We start from the raw sequence: 20,214 nt of genomic DNA on the forward strand, positions 1-20,214 counted from the left end.
GTTTACAAGCATTCTAATTATAGGACAGGGAAAACAACATCAGATTACTCAGCAGCAGCATAAAATCTATGTGGCTTCTTATAGCCCCAAGAAAACAATATTGTCTCCCCTGATTTGCTGCTATGAACAATCTTCCTATTTGCTACTCCCAGTTCATATTGGAGGTGACATTTGTAGTAAATAAAACATTTCAAACTGTATCTGGTGGAAGACGCTTTTGATTATTTGTTGGAACGACTGTCTTTTGGCATAAGCAAAAACACATTTTGAACATGACTGTTCCCAGCTAGGAAGATTAAAAAATAAGCACTTGGGATAGAATTGCCAAGAATCCTGTTTTGTGTTTCAAATTCAGAGCATGACAGACTGCACGGGATGTATCTAGCTCCACATCTATATATGGAGCCAGCTAATAGGTGACCCTCCTGTGTAATGAAAGTGCTGATCTATAAACTCAGGTCTACAGAAACTAGTGAGGACAGTTGTATGGAAGATGGGCAACCCTCAGAGCAGAAACAATACAACTGGTACTTTCAGTTCTTCCCTTCTGCTGAGGGTAGAGAGAACATCTGGCCTTATGTTGTGTGGCACTAGCAAACACTCTTTTAGAAACTTGCCATGTCCCATATGCAATCTACGTTTTTATTACAGAATAATAACTTCAAGAGAAAACACATTAACGTAACTATTTCAAAACATAATGAGATGTGCCTGTGAAAACCCACAATATCTTACAGCCCCATCCCTAATCCTTAAAGAAAAGATACTTTCTTTAGGAGCTACTTCCTCTACAATTGCCCGATTGCCTGTATGGGACTAGACTTCCCTGTTTCTTAAAAGCATGTTTCCCAGCTTCTCTCTCGTAAATTTCAAAGACCCAGCAGCTGTTGCCTTAATGGTCTCATTGTACATCTCCCTTGTTGGTAAGTACTCCCAGTACTCCCCTCATGCAGGATTTTCCCATCTCTCATTCAAATCTTCATGCTCTAGTACTGCCACAGAGCCAAAAAGGGCTTGAAGAAAGTTGGAAGAGAAAAATTCTGTACCGACAGACTTCTAAAACAAAGGTGAATGTTTTCTGTTGTTCCAAGTTACCCAAGTCTCTGACATATTTAAATGTATCTAGCTTACTCCCCATTAAGTGTGACTAGTAAATGGTATAAATACAACTGGAAGAGGTGTTTTAAAAATAAAAAGGTGAGCACCCTCAAGTGCTTATTACCTTACCAGTAAATGAAAGCTCTGTGTTTAGCTGGGGGGTACCTCTCACTTAGATTTCTCATTATAACACTCCTTATAAATTACACATGTACCTTAATTTAAGGTTACTAATAAAATGCAATGCTGTTGGAAAAATATGCCTGTTTTTCTATGGCTCCAATGGGCCATTCTCCCTAGCTAGGGATGACTGGGACAAATTCACCCCTGCCACGCCTTGTTCCTCTGTCATCTCTCTGTGACGTAGGAGTCTGATGGTGGGGGGAAGGGTGCCCACCTGCTACAATGGCACTGTCTCACTCATTCTTTTTATTCCAGGGGAATTCTGAAATATCCAAAGCACCAGGTTTACAGCTGCTTTATAGTGCTAGTGTGGATTTAAGAATCAGGCCCTGGGGGTGGAAACCCAGCTCCACTGAAATCAAATGCTAAATTGTCAGGGGGTTAATTAGGACAAGATTTAAATGGTAAGGTCTTATTACTGTGCAGTTTCTTACTGCAGGTTAATCAGGGATAGCTGTTGCACCCTGCTTTGCTTCCTAGCATTCTGAGTCAGTCTCCATTTCAAGTGAATATATTATTTGTCCATGATTTGTCCAGTTCTTTCTGTGCTCTCTTTTCTCCTTGAAAGGAGTTCAAATATTCTTGCAGCATATCCATTATTGCCTTTAGAACTATGTAATGAAGTTATCTGCTCTTTTGCCTTAATATGCTGTGTGTAAGATACAAGTTCTCTGACTTCTCAGACAGAACTGAATACTGCTTGCTGTTGACTATGTACTGAAAACATTTTTCCTTCTGGTCTTGAGAGTGATTTTTTTTTCCCCTGTGTTAAACAACTCCTGGTGTTTTCTTCTGTTTCTGTAACGGAACACTAACCTTCTGCTTCACTGAGCAGCAGAGAGATAAAATGCACAGAAATAACCCCAGAAGATGACAAGAGAGCAAGGTTCAAAGCCCTGCACAGAAAGTCAGTTCAGATTTCAGCATAAAGCTCTGCAAGTTTTTTTTTTTTTAATTATAATGCAAACTCAATCTTAATCCTTTCAAGACCAGTTAGGTTTTTCCCCCGCCCCCCCGCATCATAAGCTCCACTGCTAACCATGGGCTGGCAGAGAATAAGCAGTTCACAGCTGCCCAATATTACTATGCAAATATTATCTTTACCGGATTCTTTACTAGCCCATACTGTTGACTTCTGTTGCATTTTTTTAAATAAACCAATTCATACGTATCTAAAACGGTATGTCAACTGGGCTTATTTAAAATGTGGCAGTAACTTCTAAAGACAACAGTTGAAGTGTGGTGTAAATTTAAATTTGAGAAGACCACAGCAAATAGAACTGAAGATTGGAATAAACCATTATCCACATTTCTGGTGTTCAAATGAGACAGATTTTGACCAGCGTATTTTCCAGGGTTTTAAAGGCAATGCTAACCAAATCCGTATGGTGCATGCAAAATGCTTTTATATTTTCAGCCTCCTCCTGTTAATGCAGTAATGTGTCTGCTTTCCTTGCATCTCCTTCTGTATTTGGGTGCATTTTCAGTACTTTATCTACTGCTGCTGCAGCAGTGGGTATTAAGTCACACGAGAGGAAAGAAAGGTTACTCACCGTAGTAACGGTGGTTCTTCGAGATGTGTCCCCGTGGGTGCTCAACATTAGGTGTCGGGCTCGCCCAGCGCCGCAGATCGGATCTTCCAAGCAGTTTCTGCCGGACCGCGCATGCGCTGGTGCACGCCGCTCCCTTGCGCGCTCTTGGCCACGTGTGCGATCCGGTCCCCGCCAGTTCCTTGACCAACCGCCTCGGATGCTCCTGCAAAACGCTAAACAGAGATCCGAAGCGGGGAGGATGGGCGGGTAGTGGAGCACCCATGGGGACATATCTTGAAGAACCACCGTTACTACGGTGAGTAACCTTTCTGTCTTCTTCGAGTGTCCCCGTGGGTGCTCCACATTAGGTGACTACCCAGCAGTAACCCAAGATAGGAGGGGGGTAATCGGATTATGTGCAGCTTGTCCCTGAGAGGACTGCTGTCGAGAGACGGGTATCCTCTTGGAATACCCTGTGAAAGGCGTAATGTTTGGCGAAGGTGTCACAGGATGACCAGGTCGCCGCTCTGCAAATGTCTTATAGCGCAACGCCCTTGAAAAAGGCTGTTGATGCTGCCACTGCCCTAGTGGAGTGAGCCCTGGGCGTGGCCAGTAAAGGAGTCTTTTTGAGTTCGTAGCACATTTTTATGCAGGATATGATGTGCTTCGAGATTCTCTGCGAAGAGAGACCTTCTCCTTTCGATTTGGGAGCGAGAGAGACTAGGAGTCTATCCGTTTTCTGGAAGGACTTAGTCCTGTCTATATAGAAGGCTAGCGCCCTCCTCACGTCCAGGTGTAGGCGCGCCTCTTTGTTAGAGTTATGAGGCTTTGGATAGAACGAGGGTAAAATAATAGGTTCGTTAATATGAAACTCAGAAGAAACTTTAGGAACAAAGGCTGGATGCAGCCGTATGGTTACCGCCTCCTTGGAAAAAACAGTGCAGGGTGGCGTTGCCATAACTGCCGCAAGCTCGCTCACCCTGCGAGCTGACGTGATTGCGAGAAGAAAGGTCGTCTTTATCGTAAGGAGGCGGAGGGAAACCGTGGCCAAAGGCTCGAACGGTGGTCCCGTTAGCGCATTAAGCACCAGGTCCAAGTTCCACGAAGGTGGAAGCGGTTTCCGAGGGGGGTATAGGTTTACCAACCCTTTGAGGAACCTGGTAACCATGGGATGGGCGAACACCATGTGCCCTTCCTCTTCGTGTCTGAATGCCAAAATGGCGGCAAGGTGGACCTGTAACGAGGATAGTGAGAGTCCTCCTCTCTGGAGGTCCAGTAGATACTCTAATATTACAGGTATAGGCACCGAAAGGGGAGCTAGCTGTTTGGCAGAACACCATGCCGTGAAGCGAGTCCATTTCTGCTTGTAGGTCTTCCTGGTGGAAGCCCTCCTGCTACTTTCTAGGACTTGTTGCACTTCCTCCGTACATGTGCTCTCTAGGGAGCTGAGCCATGGATTAACCACGCTTGTAGTCGCAGGCCTTGGGGGTGCGGATGCACTATGGACCCCTGGGCTTGCGTGAGCAGGTCCGGCGCCACCGGAAGAGGCATCGGTGGACGGTGCGACATGCGCAGGAGTAGGGGGAACCATTGTTGTCGATCCCATGTTGGGACTATCAGGATCATTCGGGCTCCATCCCTCCTGGCTTTCTGCAAGACTTTGTGGATCAGCACTGTGGGAGGAAAAGCGTAAAGCAGGGGGCCCCTCCAGGAGATCGCGAATGCGTCCCCCAGGGACCCCCATCCCAGTCCTGCCCTGGAGCAGAATCGTGGGCACTTCTTGTTGTGTTGAGTAGCAAACAGGTCGATCTGGGGAAAACCCCATGCGTGAAAAATCAGTCGTAGCAGATCAGGACGGATCTGCCACTCGTGCGTGAGTGCGAAACGCCTGCTCAGCTGGTCTGCCTTCACATTGTGAGCGCCTGGTAAGTACGAGGCTTTCAAGGTTATATTGTTGGCGATGCACGAGTTCCACAACTGGACTACTTCCGCACATAAGGCACGGGACCGAGCTCCTCCTTGCCGATTTATATAAAACATGGTGGAGGTATTGTCTGTACTGATCCCGACTACTTTGCCTTGTATATGGTCTCGAAAGCGTCTGCAGGCGTTGAACACTGCTCTGAGCTCCAGTATATTTATGTGCAGTGACTGCTCCGTGGAGGACCACAGCCCTTGCGTCACCTCTTCGCCCATGTGTGCTCCCCACCCTATGAGGGAGGCATCTGTAGTAAGAAAAACCGATATTTGTGGTTGGTGGAAGGGTACCCCTGTTAGCAAGTTCTTGGGGTTTACCCACCATTGCAGGGATTTGCGCACCTCTGTTGTGGGCGACACCACCCTGTGAACCGTGTGTGCTGCCAGTTTGTATACGCTCGCCAGCCAGTGCTGCATGCTGCGCATGTGTAACATGGCGTTCTGTACTACGAACGTCGCTGCTGCCATGTGGCCCAGCAGCTGTAAGCACGTCAGAACCGGCACCGTAGGGCTGAAGGTGATGACTTGCACGAGGGAGCCGATGGCCCAAAAGCGAGTCTCTGGTAGATACACTCTCGCTGTAATAGAATTTATGCGTGCCCCTATGAACTCTATGTCCTGTGTGGGGTCTATCTTTGATTTTGCCAGATTGATAACCAGGCCGAGCGAAGAGAATGTGCCTGCTGTGACGCGTATCATGCGTAGTACCTCCTCCTTCGAGGCCCCTTTGAGTAGGCAGTCGTCCAGATACGGGAATATATATACCCCCTGTCTGTGCAGGTAGGCTGACACCACTGCCAAGGTCTTGGTGAAGACTCTGGGGGCTGAGGAGAGGCCAAACGGTAGGACCTTGTATTGAAAATGTTCTTTGCCTACCATGAACCGGAGGAATCGTTGGTGAGCCGGATGGATAGTTATGTGAAAATACGCGTCTTGTAAGTCGAGGGCTACAAACCAATCTCCATCGTCTAGTGCCGTAAGGATGGAGGCGATTGTGATCATCCGAAAGCATTGCTTGCGCAGGTACCGGTTGAGGCCTCGAAGATCTAAGATGGGCCTCCAGCCTCCTGTCTTTTTCTCCGTGAGGAAGCACCTCGAGTAGAACCCTTTCCCTTGCAGTTGCTCCGGCACTCTTTCCACTGCCCCTATGAGCATGAGATGGTCTACCTCCTGCTTGAGCCTCGCTATGTGGGAGGCCTCCTGGAGGTGGGGCCTGGGTGGAGGTCGTGGCGGTGGGAGCAACTGGAAGGGGATGGCGTACCCCGTGGCTATGATCTCCAGCACCCATTTGTCTGTGGTGATCCTTTGCCACTGGTCGTAGAATGGTCGGAGGCGATGGTGGAATAACCGCTTCGGATGACCTTGTGCGATGGTAGTAATGGCGCAGCCCTGGATCTGTGTGTCAAACTTGTGGCCTTTGGCCCTGCCCCGAGGATGCACGGCTCTGTTGGGAACACCGCCTGGGAGTTCTGTACTGCTGGTGCTGTTGATGTCGCCCTTGCTCGTAACCCCTGTGGTACTGGGGACGCTGTTGCTGGTACTGGTACCGTCTTTGTTGAGGATAGTACTTCTTCTTTCTGTATGGAGGGGTGTGAATCCCCAGGGTCCTAAGTGTGGCTCTCGAGTCTTTTCTGGAATGAAGGACCGAGTCAGTTGATTCAGCAAACAGCTTCTGCGAGTCGAAGGGAAGATCGACTATCTTTGCCTGCAGATCCCTCGGTATACCCGAAGTCTGGAGCCAGGACTCCCTTCGCATCACCACTGCCGTAGCTGTGGAGCATGCTGCTGTGTCCGCAACATCCAGGGCGATCTGAACTCCCGTCCTCGAGGCCGCGTAGCCGTCTTGCACGATGGCCTTGAGCACCGGTTTCTTGTCCTCTGGAAGCGAGTCCATGAGGGAGGTTAACCTAGTGTAGTTGTCGAAATTATGGTTCGCTAGATGCGCTGCGTAATTTGCCATTCGCAACAGTAGAGTGGAGGAGGAGTAGACCTTTCTGCCGAACAGCTCTAGCTTCTTGGCATCTTTGTCTGTTCCCCCTGTCTTGAATTGAGATGTCTTTGATCTTTGTTGCGACGACTCCACCACCAAGGAATTTGGTTGTGGGTGGCTGAACAGGAACTCCATGCCCTTCGCCAGCACGAAGTATTTCTTATCCGCTCTCTTGTGGACAGGCGGAATAGTCGCAAGGGTCTGCCATATCATAGTGGCAGACTCCAAGATTGCTTCATCAAGCGGTATTGCTATTTTGGAGGAGGCCGGAGGTCTCAGATTTTTGAGGAGCTTATGGTGTTTCTCTTGCACCTCTGCTGTCTGGATGCCTTGCGTGAAGGCCACCCTCTTAAACAGCTCTTGAAACTGTTTGAGATCGTCCGGAGGATGGACGTCCCCCAGGGCCATAGCCTCGTCCGGGGAGGAGAGCGAGGAACCACTAGGATACGCCTCTCTGGACCCTTCTGGTTCCTGTTGGTGATGGTATATCCGCTCACTGGAAGCTTGCAAGGAGAAAATCTCGGGGTTCCATAACCAGTTCCCCCTGAGATACTTGAGTCTCTGTCCCCGTTCGCGATTGCCCTCGGGGATACGGGACCGTCTGTGGGGATCTTTCCCTGGTAGACTGCTGGTGGTGTCTATGCCCCGCGTGATAGGGGCGACCATGACAGCATGGGCACTGTTCTTGGGAAGGTGACCTGGACCACTCCCTTGGTGCATACCCCCTGCGTCTGGGGGAGCGAGATCGTCGAGAGACCTGGGACACTGGAGAGAGCGATTTGTGATAGTACTCCAGCGGCTCAAACCCCAGGAAGGGTGAAGGTGGTCCCAGCCAGGGTGAGGCTGGTTGTAAAAATGGAGACGGGGCTCCGGGTAGGCTAGGGGGGACCCCTGCCTTCTAGTTGGAGTCTGCAGCATAAGCGGAGGGCTTAGAGAAAGCAACTCTGCAGCCCTGTCTGGAGAGGGGCTGCGGTGCCTTGTTTTGTGTGCCCTTCCCCCTCCCTTGCGGGGGTGGTGCCGCCCGGGCGGTGTCCTCCGGTGCCTGCAGGCTGCGTGCCTGCACGCTCTGCACCGCCGGTTCCCTGGGGGTCAGTGCCGCTGCCTGCGGTGCCGCCGGTACCGGCGCTTGTTTAGCTGCTGCCCTGCCTGCGGTGCGGGGCGGCTGTTTGATTATCGGAGGCTGAGCCGCCTCCACGTGGCTCTCCGTGCCGCCGCCGATCAGCTGTTGCTGCGGCTGGGGGCTGTGCGCTCCTCCCGTCCCGCTCGCTGTTGCTGCCGGCAGGGATCGGGCTGGGGAGACTTTGCTCCGTTTTTGCGCTGATGGGGTGAGGGAGGCAGCTTTCCTTTTATGGGCCCTGCAGGGTCACTCCTGCTGCGGCCGCTCCGGCACGTCTGGCTGGAGGGGCTTGTCGAAGAGCAGCATTTTAAGCTGCATCTCCCTGTCCTTCCTTGCTCTGGCTGTTAATTTTGCACAGAAGGAGCATTTCTGCGTGACATGGGACTCCCCAAGGCACCTTATGCAGTGACTGTGCCCATCAGACGCTGGCATTACCTCTCGGCAAGACTCACATTTCTTGAATCCTGAAGAGAACATTGCTGGTAAGTCTTTTAGTTGTTAATGGGGTACTTAGCACCTTCTCTGTGCTGTTTTCCCCCTCTCCGATAGCCTGCTGCGGCAGGAGGGCTAATGGCCCTAGGCTCCTGGCCTCCGGTGCTCCGCTTGTTACTAGGACTGGACTGAATGCCGTCCCACTTGTTGTTTCTTGTTTTTGTTTTTGTTTTTTTTGAAAATAACAACTGGCTAACTGAACAATAGACTAAGAACTTGAAAACTTTAAAGAAAAACAATTAAAACCATTGAATACGCTAACTTGGCCATAGCCTAGTCGGATTCCGTCTGCAGCCGACGGCGGTTAAGAGGAACTGGCGGGGACCAGATCGCGCATGTGGCCAGGAGCGCACAAGGGAGTGGCGCGCACCGGCGCATGCGAGGTCCGGCAGAAACTGCTTGGAAGATCCGATCTGCGGCGCCGGGCGAGCCCGACACCTAATGTGGAGCACCCACGGGGACACTCGAAGAAGAACACGGAGATATTACATATCCTAAATGTAACATAGCTGGAGCCTGATTGAGCAGAATTTAGATGCATTATACTTTTTCTTACCTACAGCTAATCTGAGGGTGCTCCCTGTATATTTTTCAACTCTCAGTCTCTCTAATGATGACTTCACAATCTAACATTATAATAGTTTGGTGCAGGGAATGCTAGTTCTTTGAACAGATGTCCATGCCCAAGGTGCTCCCTTGAATAATTAGCTGTCTCTTGTGCTGATGGAAATACACCATTGATTACTATGTAGACAGGAGAAAAGTACATGAAACAACAGGTGTTGCTGACTTCCAAGAATATGAGGCAAAGCCTACATGGTCTGATTTAAGTACCTGACAATGTTAAGCTAAGTCCTGGATGTTCAACAGAGGAACAGATAAAAGGGCAGTCATAGTATGCTTATCTAGAGAGATGTAATTCAAAAATGGTACAAAGAGGTTTCAGTGTAGCGAGATGAACTCTCCAGTGCTGCTCTAAAGCAGCAGATAAAACATGCTGGGTCTCTGGTACTCTTTACAAATTCTTTATGCTAAAATAAAAGCACCTTCAAAATACTCAACCATCACATGACATACCGTCTACCTCATTAACTTTTATAACTGAAATGTGTGAAAACAGGCCCCAGTTTCAATTTGGCTGAACCCTTCACAGCCTGTAGGCGACAAGGTCCTTTGAAATTGTTCAGAGAATTGTTATCAAGCAGCTGGGTCTGCTGAAGGAAAAAGAAGTGAAGAAATCTAATCTCGTCCACCATGAAAATCACCACCCTGCCATTCTAATCCAAAAAGAAGACAACAATATGAGATGAAGCTTTTCTCCGAATTTCTATTTTCCAAATCCTATATTAATAACTTAGTACACATTTCAGCCGCCCCAATGGCTCTCTTGTAAAAGCATTGTTCCGCAAGCTGAGAGAAAGTTAAAAACAGCAAATGGGTCGGAAGCCATGTGGCGAGGCATTCACCTGAGAGGTGGCCAGTCCCTGCTTAAATCCCTTCTCTTCTTTGGTCCCCTCGAACCACAGATCTTCCACAGCCTGAGGAAGTACCCTAATCTGCCAGGCTAAAGGTCATAAGGGAGGGTCTTCTGCACTCTGGCTGTTCTGTGTCTGACTCACCTGAGGGCCCAATCCAATAGGAGAATTCAGCGGTGTCCTACCAGATTAGGCTCCCGCACTGACTTAGGGGGCCATACATTTAACCTGGTTTGCGAATTGCTTTGGGGCGTGGGCTATAGATAAAACACCCAGGCATTTTGAGTATGGCAGCCGTGTGCATACCCAGAAGCAGAATCATTGGCGCCTAGGGAACTTCTAGGGCAAAAAGCTCAGGTGCAGAACACAGGCACTGACTCCGTGGATGCTTCAGGGCTGAATCACACACAGGGAAAAAATGGTGGGCGCTGAGCACCCACTGGCAGCCCACCTGTCAGCCTCCCCCCAGCACCTCCTTCTCGGCAGTGGGCCCCACTGGTCAGTGCCTCCCCTCCCTCCCTAATCTGCTGTAGAAAGCTACAGGGAGAGGAGCAAGGATGCAGCATACTCGGGGGAGGGGAAGACTGGGTAGGGGTGGGAAGAGGCAGGGCAGGTGGGAGCCTTGGGAAAAGGGGTAGCATGGGGGTTGGACCAGTGGCAGAACCAGGGGTCAAGTATCCCCAGCTCATTGGAAACCAAGTGATTTTAGAGTCTATGGGGTAGGCAGCAGCTGAAATGGGAGTTCTACAGATCGCAGTAGCACCACCTACATGCAGGACACAGGCACCTAAGGAGCCTCATCAATCACACCCTAAGTAAATATACTGTTAGTTTTGTTTTATTAGATGATGCATTTGTCTGAAATCCCTCCATTTGGTTAGAAAGTATCTCAGATCCACACACATCACCTATCTCATTATGGAATTTTTTCATGTCGAGACTAATATCTGGATATCAGCATCTTAAATTTCACAATGGCTGGTGTCCAGGTTGGCCTGGTTCTTGCTTTTCAATGTGAGAAGAAATGTTTAAGGTGATATCAATCAATCAATCAATCAATCTTCTGACAAATGAGGGATTTTTTGTCTTCTGTTTTTTTAAAGGAGAAAATTGCTAACAGTACTGGAAAAAATAGATTCTAATAGCTCATTCTTATCATATCATTAAAAATGCAGTGGAATCCACTATTTGTTGCTCAGTTCACATTAAACCACCACCCAACTTCTATAGTGGGTTAAGAGACTTCATGGTCTTCACATGTGTGAAACTTTTAGCTCAGGTAAGCTAAATACCTATTATTGTTTTCATTTAATCCATTTTCCTTTCACGTGTTAGCACTATAACAGGCAGTGCTCAAACTGGGAGCAGGATGAATGAGAAGGATATGATCCATATCCTTTTCTTAGTTTCTTTCAAAGAAAATGGTTTCCCATTTCTTCTAATGGAAGGAAGATTTGGTTTTTCTTTACAGAAAAATCACTAGGTTAAACTAGGTGTTTGCATTGTTTTCAAGAAGCAATATATTGCTAAATTTTTAAGCTTAGATTATACTCATGATAAAGACATGAACAGAAATAAAGAGAATTTGTGGTATTTTCTACTTGGATTTGTCCTTTTGCTCAAATTCAGATATTTTCTCCTCTTTATTACTTTCTTCAAACTTTAAGTCATTGTGATTTTACATGAGAAAGTGGTTTGATAAAGTGGTTAAATAAGGACCGAAATGATTTTAAAAAAATGGTGCATTCATTCCTCCTTTCCTTCACATCACTGCTGATCACCGTATAATAACTTTGGGGAGGTGGTAGTAAAGGATCGAGTGAACATTGCATAGTAAAAAGTAAAATAGTAATTTGCACCGTGGACTGTTCTGAAATGTGCTTGCCTCTGATACTGAGTTCTCCACATCTCCTTAAATGGGGAAACAAAGACAATTATAAAAAAAGAGAGAGAGAGAGAGAGAGATCACTTCAGCATGGAAGATCAAACAGCTAGCTTCCCCTGGCTCTGCGAGTTAGATTTCACTCTTAAATTCTGCCATCTCAGTAAATTCTGACCAATGTCAACTCCATTAGTACAAAGAATATTTCAGGAGCAGTCATTGTGAGGACAAAGTTTTAAAAGGCTGAAATCTAACCCATTTATTTCACATGATTTCGGAGTCATTCATCTTTTTTCTTAGAAGACAAATTCACTATGGTTGGGTACTCAAACCACAAATGGATCTAATTTGTTGCTCCTTGCTTGATTCAGGATGTGTGACCTGATCGAATGAAAAGAAAATGTCACCTTTGAGTATAACCCAATTATGATGATTTTGCTCTTTCCCTGGAACATCCAAAAGTCAGCATTTCTCCAACTGCCTTGCTCGGTTGCTCAAATAATCCACTGGAAAATAGGGTATAGGACTGGACTACAGAAGAGGATTTCCTTCCCTCCCATTATGACTTGACAAACATATAGCTCCAAGTATTCAGTACTGAACTTGTGCAACCTAGCAGAAGATCCTTACTTTGCTGAACCCTAGAAAGACTAAAGAAGCTGCTGTCTACTCATGTTTAAAATTAGTCCAACAACAAAACATCACTGGGAGTTCCCACAGATCAAGTGAGCTAATGTAGTTTGTTTCCCACAGATAAATTATGTGGTTGGCGGGTGCAGAATCTGACTCCCACTGCTTATGAACTAGATGAAAGTAAGAATTATATTTCAGTTTATCTGGTCAGATTTTCCATGTAAAAATACAGTATCAATCCAAAAATCAGCCACACATGAAGCACCTACAGCATCTTATCAAACCCCCGTGTTCTTATCCAACATGAAATAAGATGCTTCTCACTAATCCCAAAAATATTTCAAAGGGTTTTGGGAAGTGGTTTCAGAGCACTTCACTCTGAAGCAACTCAGTTTTCATTACAAAAGGGATTAAAATTTCACAACATTTTTGAAGTCAAAGAATGGGAGAAGCAAGCTTATAACCCAAGTCGAACCCATATCTTGGCTGCTTTTTAGCAAAAGAGCAAGCAATTTTGTATATTAATTAAAGAAACTGAATTTAGCAATAGTCACATTTTAATTGACAAAGTGGAAATTACTCTGTAGTTTCATGCACAAGCAAGAAGAGGCAAAAGACCCATCAGAGAAGTGCTAAAATGTGAAAACTAACCAGAACAATTCCTTTCTATGGGCTAAAAACAGAAACCAGATTTGTGGGGAAGTTGGGGTAAATTAATTCACAACCTATAATCATTACCCCAAGCAACTTTTGTCTAGCGTTCCATAGATTTTTTTTTTCAGTTGTTTTCCAGATGGATTTTTACCAAACGATGTACTATGCATTTTCTATTAGAGGCAAATTATTCACAAGATGACGTTTGTTTCAGTGTTTACGGTGAAGCAAAACCATCAGTTTCATTCTTCTCACTCAAGCTGATTGCTTCAAAATGAAGGTTTTGTTATTCCTGCACTGCTGCCCCCACTTCCCCATGTCCAAAATTCACAGCCTTTCTTTTGCTTCAGTGAAGCTGCAAAGGCTTTGCAGTCTTGGTGTAAAACATAAATCACTTGCTCATTAAAACTAAGCTTTTGAGAACATGCCCCATTTACTGACCTCTACCAATGGCCTGGGTTTGCGCTCTACTGCAAACCTGAAGTGGCAGAGTTCACAGTAACTGGTATTCGAAGATGACAGCCAATGCTCCAGGCAGCTGCGATGAATAGTCCCCAGGGTTCCTGTACATTCACATGGAGAGAGCAGATCTTCCTGACTGCTGCCTTCATGACAGATTCTGCACATTGGTCTGTCATTGAAAGGGCTGCCAAACAAGAAAGGGAAATTGCTGGTCAGTATATTAGGTTGTAAAGCACGCCATTTCTCTCTGTTAGCCCATGCTCCAATATAACAAGATAGCATGTTTCAGCATGTATGTATTTCACCCTTATTTATATATTAGCATACACAGCATGAGCTTCAGGTTGAAGGCACTCTGACATTCTTGGTCAAAAGTGCTATTACTTCTGAGCTCGACAATGACAAACGGGAAGAAAGCCCTTAACAATTGGCGAGGGGATTAGACAAATTTACTTACACTGACAAATTTATCATTTCCCACTCTGCAGAGAAAGATACACACCAGGCACTGCTTTCTGGGGTACACTACAGAAGAAATCTCTAAGGGGAGCAATGTTTATTTAACCCTACTTGTTACAGGGACATGGCTCACAGTCTGTGCCACTGAACTACAGGGTAAGATGCCATCCAACCAGAGCCAAGCACTGCAAGTAGACGAGCAGAATCTCCAAGCCAACTGTGGCTGACTGGGCACTAAAGAGATACTGTATGCTCTGGTCTAGCAAAGGCAACACAACATGTATCTGAAGCAATCCCTTATTGAAAACTAAGGAGCATCATTATTGGGTTCTGAAAGCAACTGTGATTCTTCTGAGCAGGAGGAGGATCAGTTTTGATGGGGCACAGCTGTGGGAGGAGAAGAGCACTCATCCCTCACAAAAGCCCTCAGGACTCTGTTCTCCCTTCTACAGATGCATGTATCTGACAGCAACATGCGTGAAAAATGAATGAGAGCAAGAGAGAGGAACAGATCCCTAACATTCTATAACAGTACAGCACGCTAGAGGGTTAGATTAAGTATCAACTTGAAATGCCAAGACTCCCTCGACTCACAGATTCCAGTCCCAAGTAGACCTGAATTACCTGTTCATGCCGCCAAGGCAGATAAGTTAGACTTCTGTGTGGACCTTTTGACTGAGACCTTGAAAACAGAGGTTCTAGCAACTCTGTATGGATGCTTTGAGTTCACAGGGCTTTCTTATAATACTTTCTTATAATACCTTTGTTTCTTTGTTACTGACCCAAATTTCCCTTCCTCATTACTGTACAATCTGTTCCTGCTCCCCATACCCTGTCCTGCTCTTTTCAATGATGCTCTGTGTATATAGGGCTAGGTTCTCCCTTCATTACATGAGTGTAAATCCAGTGAAGTGTAAAGATGGCCTAACAAAAAGACAATCTGGCCCGTTTATTAAAAAGAAATCCAATTGATGTGTTATGATATTTCACGTGGATCTGAGCTAATAATTTCAGTTTGGCTTAAAAACATGAAGTCCCTTAAAAAAATCCACACATTTACAAGTCACCTCAACAAGTTAATATACTGTTATACTGGTGTGAATCCAGAACTACACTAATATCACCAGGGCAGTGGGGTAGAATTTTGCCCCAAATCTCCTCTATGAACATTGCCAGAATCTTAAGGACTTTCTAACTAAAGTGTTAAAAAAACAAAAAAACAAAACCCACCATGCTTGAATTCTCAGAGTATATGACTTAAATATATGTAATTTGTCAGTCTGCATCAGCAGCACGGAAAGCTGCTCTTAATCACATGAAAAATGGCTTAGGAAACAATACTTGTATTTGGGTCTTCAATAGAGACAGATTCTTTGCTGGTTCGGCGAGTTAGATAGAGCATGTGGGCATGGTTTAGAAAACAAAACATGCTACGGAAGTGTTAATACCCAGCATATGAAGAGGAAGGGGGAACAATGTATGAAATATTCTATATCCTGACAGTGAAATTGTGTGGGCTGGAGATGAAAGACGTAAATGAATCATCATTGGAATAAGTGTTCTCACCAGTAAGTAATGAGTAGCATGCACAAGCCATCTGAACGTTACCCCCTGAAGTTTCCTTCTATTAATCAGAAGGAATTATTGAAACTTACGCACTTGACCATCTGCTTCTTCACACAGCTCTGCCACTTTGTTGCATGAAGTTGTAATTCATTATGAAAGGTGGGATGATGATAAAATTATTCTGATGGGAGCTTAATTACCACAATAGTAAGTCTCACATGAGTAGCATCATATCAAGCTTCTACTGTGTGACTTAAAAAAAACTAAGCAGTGAATTTTAGTTTCTTACCTATTTGTCACATCCTGAGCCTGTGTGTGACTTTTGTTTTGTCTTTTTAATAAAGGCCTCTTTTCTGACACAAACTTGCATGACATAATTCTAGCCCCCTTCTGCATTTCCTAGCTAAAACAGTTTAATTAATCCATTACATGTTTTCTTGATTTGGTACTACTGTACCTCTGTGTGGCAAGAGTCCTTACTACTGTTGACAGAAGTTGCCCGTCCTTGGCTGAAACTTGCATGACATACTGTGGCTGTCCATTCACAAGATTGCTACAATCCTCCACCGTCTTTACCAGGGGAGCAGCTGAGCTGGTGCAATCTGGTAAGACTTCAGGCAGGTGACTGCAGCGGCTGGTTGTCATGGCAATAGACAGCAATTACTCTGCTAATGGCTTCCACATTCATACAGGATTTCCATCTAGGAACAAATCAGAAAACAATTTATTAAAGCAGGGCTGTTAACAGTGCATGCAAAATTACAGGCAGCCAACATCTCATTAGTTAAAATGAAATAGAATTGGAGTGGCACCTTATCTTCTTACAAATTTTACACACACACAAGCATGCCACTTAATAACAATGCAGCAGGCATATCTCTGTGTATATCTCAGCCATACTGATCTCTATGAAATGAAATATTTTTTAAAAAAGAAGAAAAATCTACATTAATATTGAAAGCTTAAAAATATTCCTAATGCATATACTGCTATTTTTCAACTATATCTGGGAAGCAACTGCATATGCGGCGTTCCTTTGTTTGTTTTTCTGTGGATTTCTAAAATCATGGTGGTGATGATGAATGACAAGATTGGAACTTTTTATCTGTCTCTTTTCTTTGGGTGTTGCAAATGAATATATTAGGTTCATTTTAGCTTGACACTTGCCTCTGATCATAAACAGACAGGGCTACATCTCAAAAAGGAAAGTAGTTGATAATCTATTCTCTGAAATCCCTCTGTGAAAATAATCCATTACTGCTAAGCACCTCCCCAACACTGCAGAACAGAAAAACAGAAAAGAATCCTATTCCAATATTTGTGACAAAACCTACTTAATGATAGCCAGCATACAGTAATAATTCATGCCACAAGGTGAGGTAAAAAAATCACAGCATGCATATGGCCTTCTCAGACGTTTGACTCATTTTCCCATCAATTAGAACATATTTTATATGTGGCCCTGAGTAGTGGTAATTGCAAAGCAAAGGTTAGATGAGCAACAAGAGAAGATGACACAGCCTTTGTGCACAAATTCTTTGCAGCTTCACGTAACGATGCTCATTATGACCAGGTGTGATTTTTAAGGCCAAGTGGTAGAGTCAATGTGTAAGGTATGGGGCTCAATGGCTGGAGACTATTTCTAGCTCATGACCCAATTAATCTGTAGTTTCAAAGGCACCACAGGACTGCTTATTATTTTGTGAATCATTGAGGTACCACAGGTACTTGGGCCTAGACCCTTTTGGGAGTTAGGTGCCAAACTACCTTTTGAGGCTCCTGGCTTAACTTCTCTAGACCTTAGTTTCTCCATGTATAAAATGTGAATGCTGCTAAATTTTCCTAAGATACCTTGAGGTCCCTGGATGCAAAATACCATTTTAAGTGCTATGATTATTACTCTTTGCACACTGAAATTGGACTCAAGTAATGCATAGGTGTTTCAGCCTGTGCACAACATTGTAGTCCATATAATAACCCAACATTTAATTCATGTTCCAGCCACCATTAACTGTATTGCACCAAAGCACGCTAGGACTCAACCTGCATGTTTAAATATTAATCATTAATTCATTCTTTTAACACACACATTTCTAAAGGGCTCTTAAAAGAACCCCTGTAATTCAATCTTGCTGAATTTGTACAGAAACAATGTCACTGTTGACCTTCGGAAGTCTCCTGACTGCATCTCTTTGGCAGTCAGACCTTGGGGGGATACAAAGATGTGATGGTGGTGTCGTCCCATTTGTACAGTGCAAGCTTTGGTATGGGTGCAGGCCTTCTTAGACAGGTTACTAAGAATAGGAAAGAATGCCTGTGAATGTGTGTGTTTTAATGGGATCATTTCAGCTATTTTTCAAACTCTATACCCCAGAGAGAACTGGATGCTGATGAGCCAGCTTACTGTAGTTTCAATGTTCAGAGAACAGGGAAAAGAAGGAAATCGCAATCTGACCCTCATTTACGAGGAAAATGAAGCAAATGACTAATTTCAAAACCATTAGCACATAAAAGATGAAGACTTCTTATGAGAATAGGACCCACAGGATTTCCAGTGTGTGTGCAGGGACATGATTACCAGCAACACTTTTGTTTTAAAATACATGCCAAGATTGTTCAACAAGAATATGCAGCAGCAGAGTAGCTGCTTCATTAAACTTAAATAGCCTGCACAGTACTGTGCTTACAGACCCATACTACAGAATTATATATTTCTTTTCTGGTTGCTTCACTGACCTCATTATGTACAACAGTAAATTTATCGTTCCATATAAAGTGACCATCCACCAAGCCTTCACAAAACACATCCATCAGGCATTTGATTAGTCTTCAAGAGCATTTTCTGAAGCCCCAGATGATGCAACTAGATGCGGACTATTAAAGCACGGAGAACTCTTAGCTGCAGCTATGTTCCATCTGTGATGTTAATTCAAATCTTTGTGCACAGCACTGCCTCGACATTCTAGGCTAGAGTTGTAACCTTGCCCTAGTCTTCTGTCTAATAATTTTCACTTTTCTAATGAAAAAGCAAAGTAACATAAAATTGATGACAACATTAATTCAGGCTTCAAGAATAACGTACAGAAACTGTTTGGTTTCATTTTTAGCATAGATCTAAAATGGACAGTAATCAGCTTAATTCCAAACAGCACTCCTGGGAGTGTACTTCATGCAAACCACATTCGACAGTATTTGCTTGGAATTAATACATTTACAGGGTTAAACAGTAAAGCACATATTGTATTCTAAGGTAAAGATCAATTGTTCTGAGAAGAACATACTGACTAAGGCAAAGCTGAAGCCAATGTTGACTCGATAGAGAGACTAAATCATTATAGTCAGTAAAACCCCAAATTCATTCTGAATGTTTTCCATACAAGTATCTGGCAATATCTTCACTGTGGCCACAAATATTTTAGCAGGAGGGGATAGATTAAGAGGCAAGGCAAGGAAGAAAATGGGTCTTTTCATATGGCATTTAATGAGATGTAATACTGAGGAGGCAGACGGACTATTTCAGATGCCAGGGGCTGCAGAGAGAGGCAGTGCTAATACGAAGTGACAGGATCACATGAAAGGATTGATATGAATGGAAACAGTATGAGACACACAAACTTGCCCCGCACTTTGAAATTGGAAACCCCAAAGGAGAAGTCCTAGACTTGATCCTGTTTGCAATGAGAGCTGGCACTGATTATGTGGTGACAAGTGTATACTTACTGACATAGCTGAGAAAATATTTATTCTCACCTAGGATTTGAAAATGCTGTAAAGTGCAAAAGATTATTAAACCTCAATTGCACTTCAGAGTGACCCCTTTAAAAAGGTCTCTCCGTAATTGCAGGTAAGTACATGATATACCACTCTTTTCTTTTCCCCTCTGCACCTTTTGTGGCAGCCTTTATTATTCTTGGAAGCAAACAGCATATCATCTAGTCTCAAAGTGGTTCCCTGATTATAATTTAAGAAATTCTAAAACAAGCAGCTTCTGTTTGTGTGTTTATCCTGCATGTAGCTAGGTCAAACAAAACAGTGTGCACATTCTGCTCATCACACAGATGTGAAATTTTAAAAATGGCATTGAGTGAGGTGCCCTTTCTTAAGTTTATCCCCACTCGCCGGAGTATTGTCACTGGAAATTTCAGTGTTATCCTAAAGGAAGTGGATTGTCTTTTTTTATGAAAGAAGAGATATGAGAGAAAGGTTACAATAGTCACTGAGGAGAGTGCTATGGTTTTTGATGCAATGCAGTTCATTCACTGGTTTATAGACTAAATATTCTCTAGTGGGCACCACAAATCACACACACTTATTCCTGGGTAGTATAGTTTTGCATCTGAATCTCTGATTTAACTGAACAATGTGACAGGTAGCCAGTCAACACCCTAGTGACCACCATCTGTCTGCAGAATGGTGGTAGTATTTTACACATATATGTAACATTTTTTCTGAGAATCCCAAAGTATCTTACGACTCATATATTTAAGGCAGAGACATTGAGTGGGGAGACTGATGCCCAAAATGTGTTTAAGTGAATTGACCAGGGTTAATCTGGGATTCTGTGGCAGAGCCAAGAACCATATTTCCTGAATCCTAGACTTCTGTTTTAGCCATAAGGACTTTTCTTTTCTCCCTGTAGTGACTTACTGAATATTACAAGATGCTCTTCCAGCCAAAGTCAGCATTACCTTACA

General features: G+C 44.5%; 1 protein-coding gene across 2 annotated transcripts in view; it reads right to left on the reverse strand.

Moving 5' to 3' along the window:
• The window catches only part of MARCHF3 (membrane associated ring-CH-type finger 3), a 124,460-nt gene that overhangs the window by 20,222 nt on the left and 84,024 nt on the right, over positions 1–20,214 (reverse strand). For both annotated transcript variants that reach the window (XM_074994140.1, XM_074994141.1), the window contains exons 2-3: positions 15,978–16,221; positions 13,475–13,679 (exon numbers count right to left, since the gene is read on the reverse strand). In XM_074994140.1, the coding sequence (XP_074850241.1) occupies positions 13,475–13,679; positions 15,978–16,165 (393 nt within the window). In that variant the 5' untranslated portion in view covers positions 16,166–16,221. The remainder of the gene's footprint in view (positions 1–13,474; positions 13,680–15,977; positions 16,222–20,214) is intronic.

This window comes from Carettochelys insculpta, chromosome 5 (genome assembly GCF_033958435.1).
Source record: "Carettochelys insculpta isolate YL-2023 chromosome 5, ASM3395843v1, whole genome shotgun sequence".
Lineage (NCBI taxonomy): Eukaryota > Metazoa > Chordata > Testudines > Carettochelyidae > Carettochelys > Carettochelys insculpta.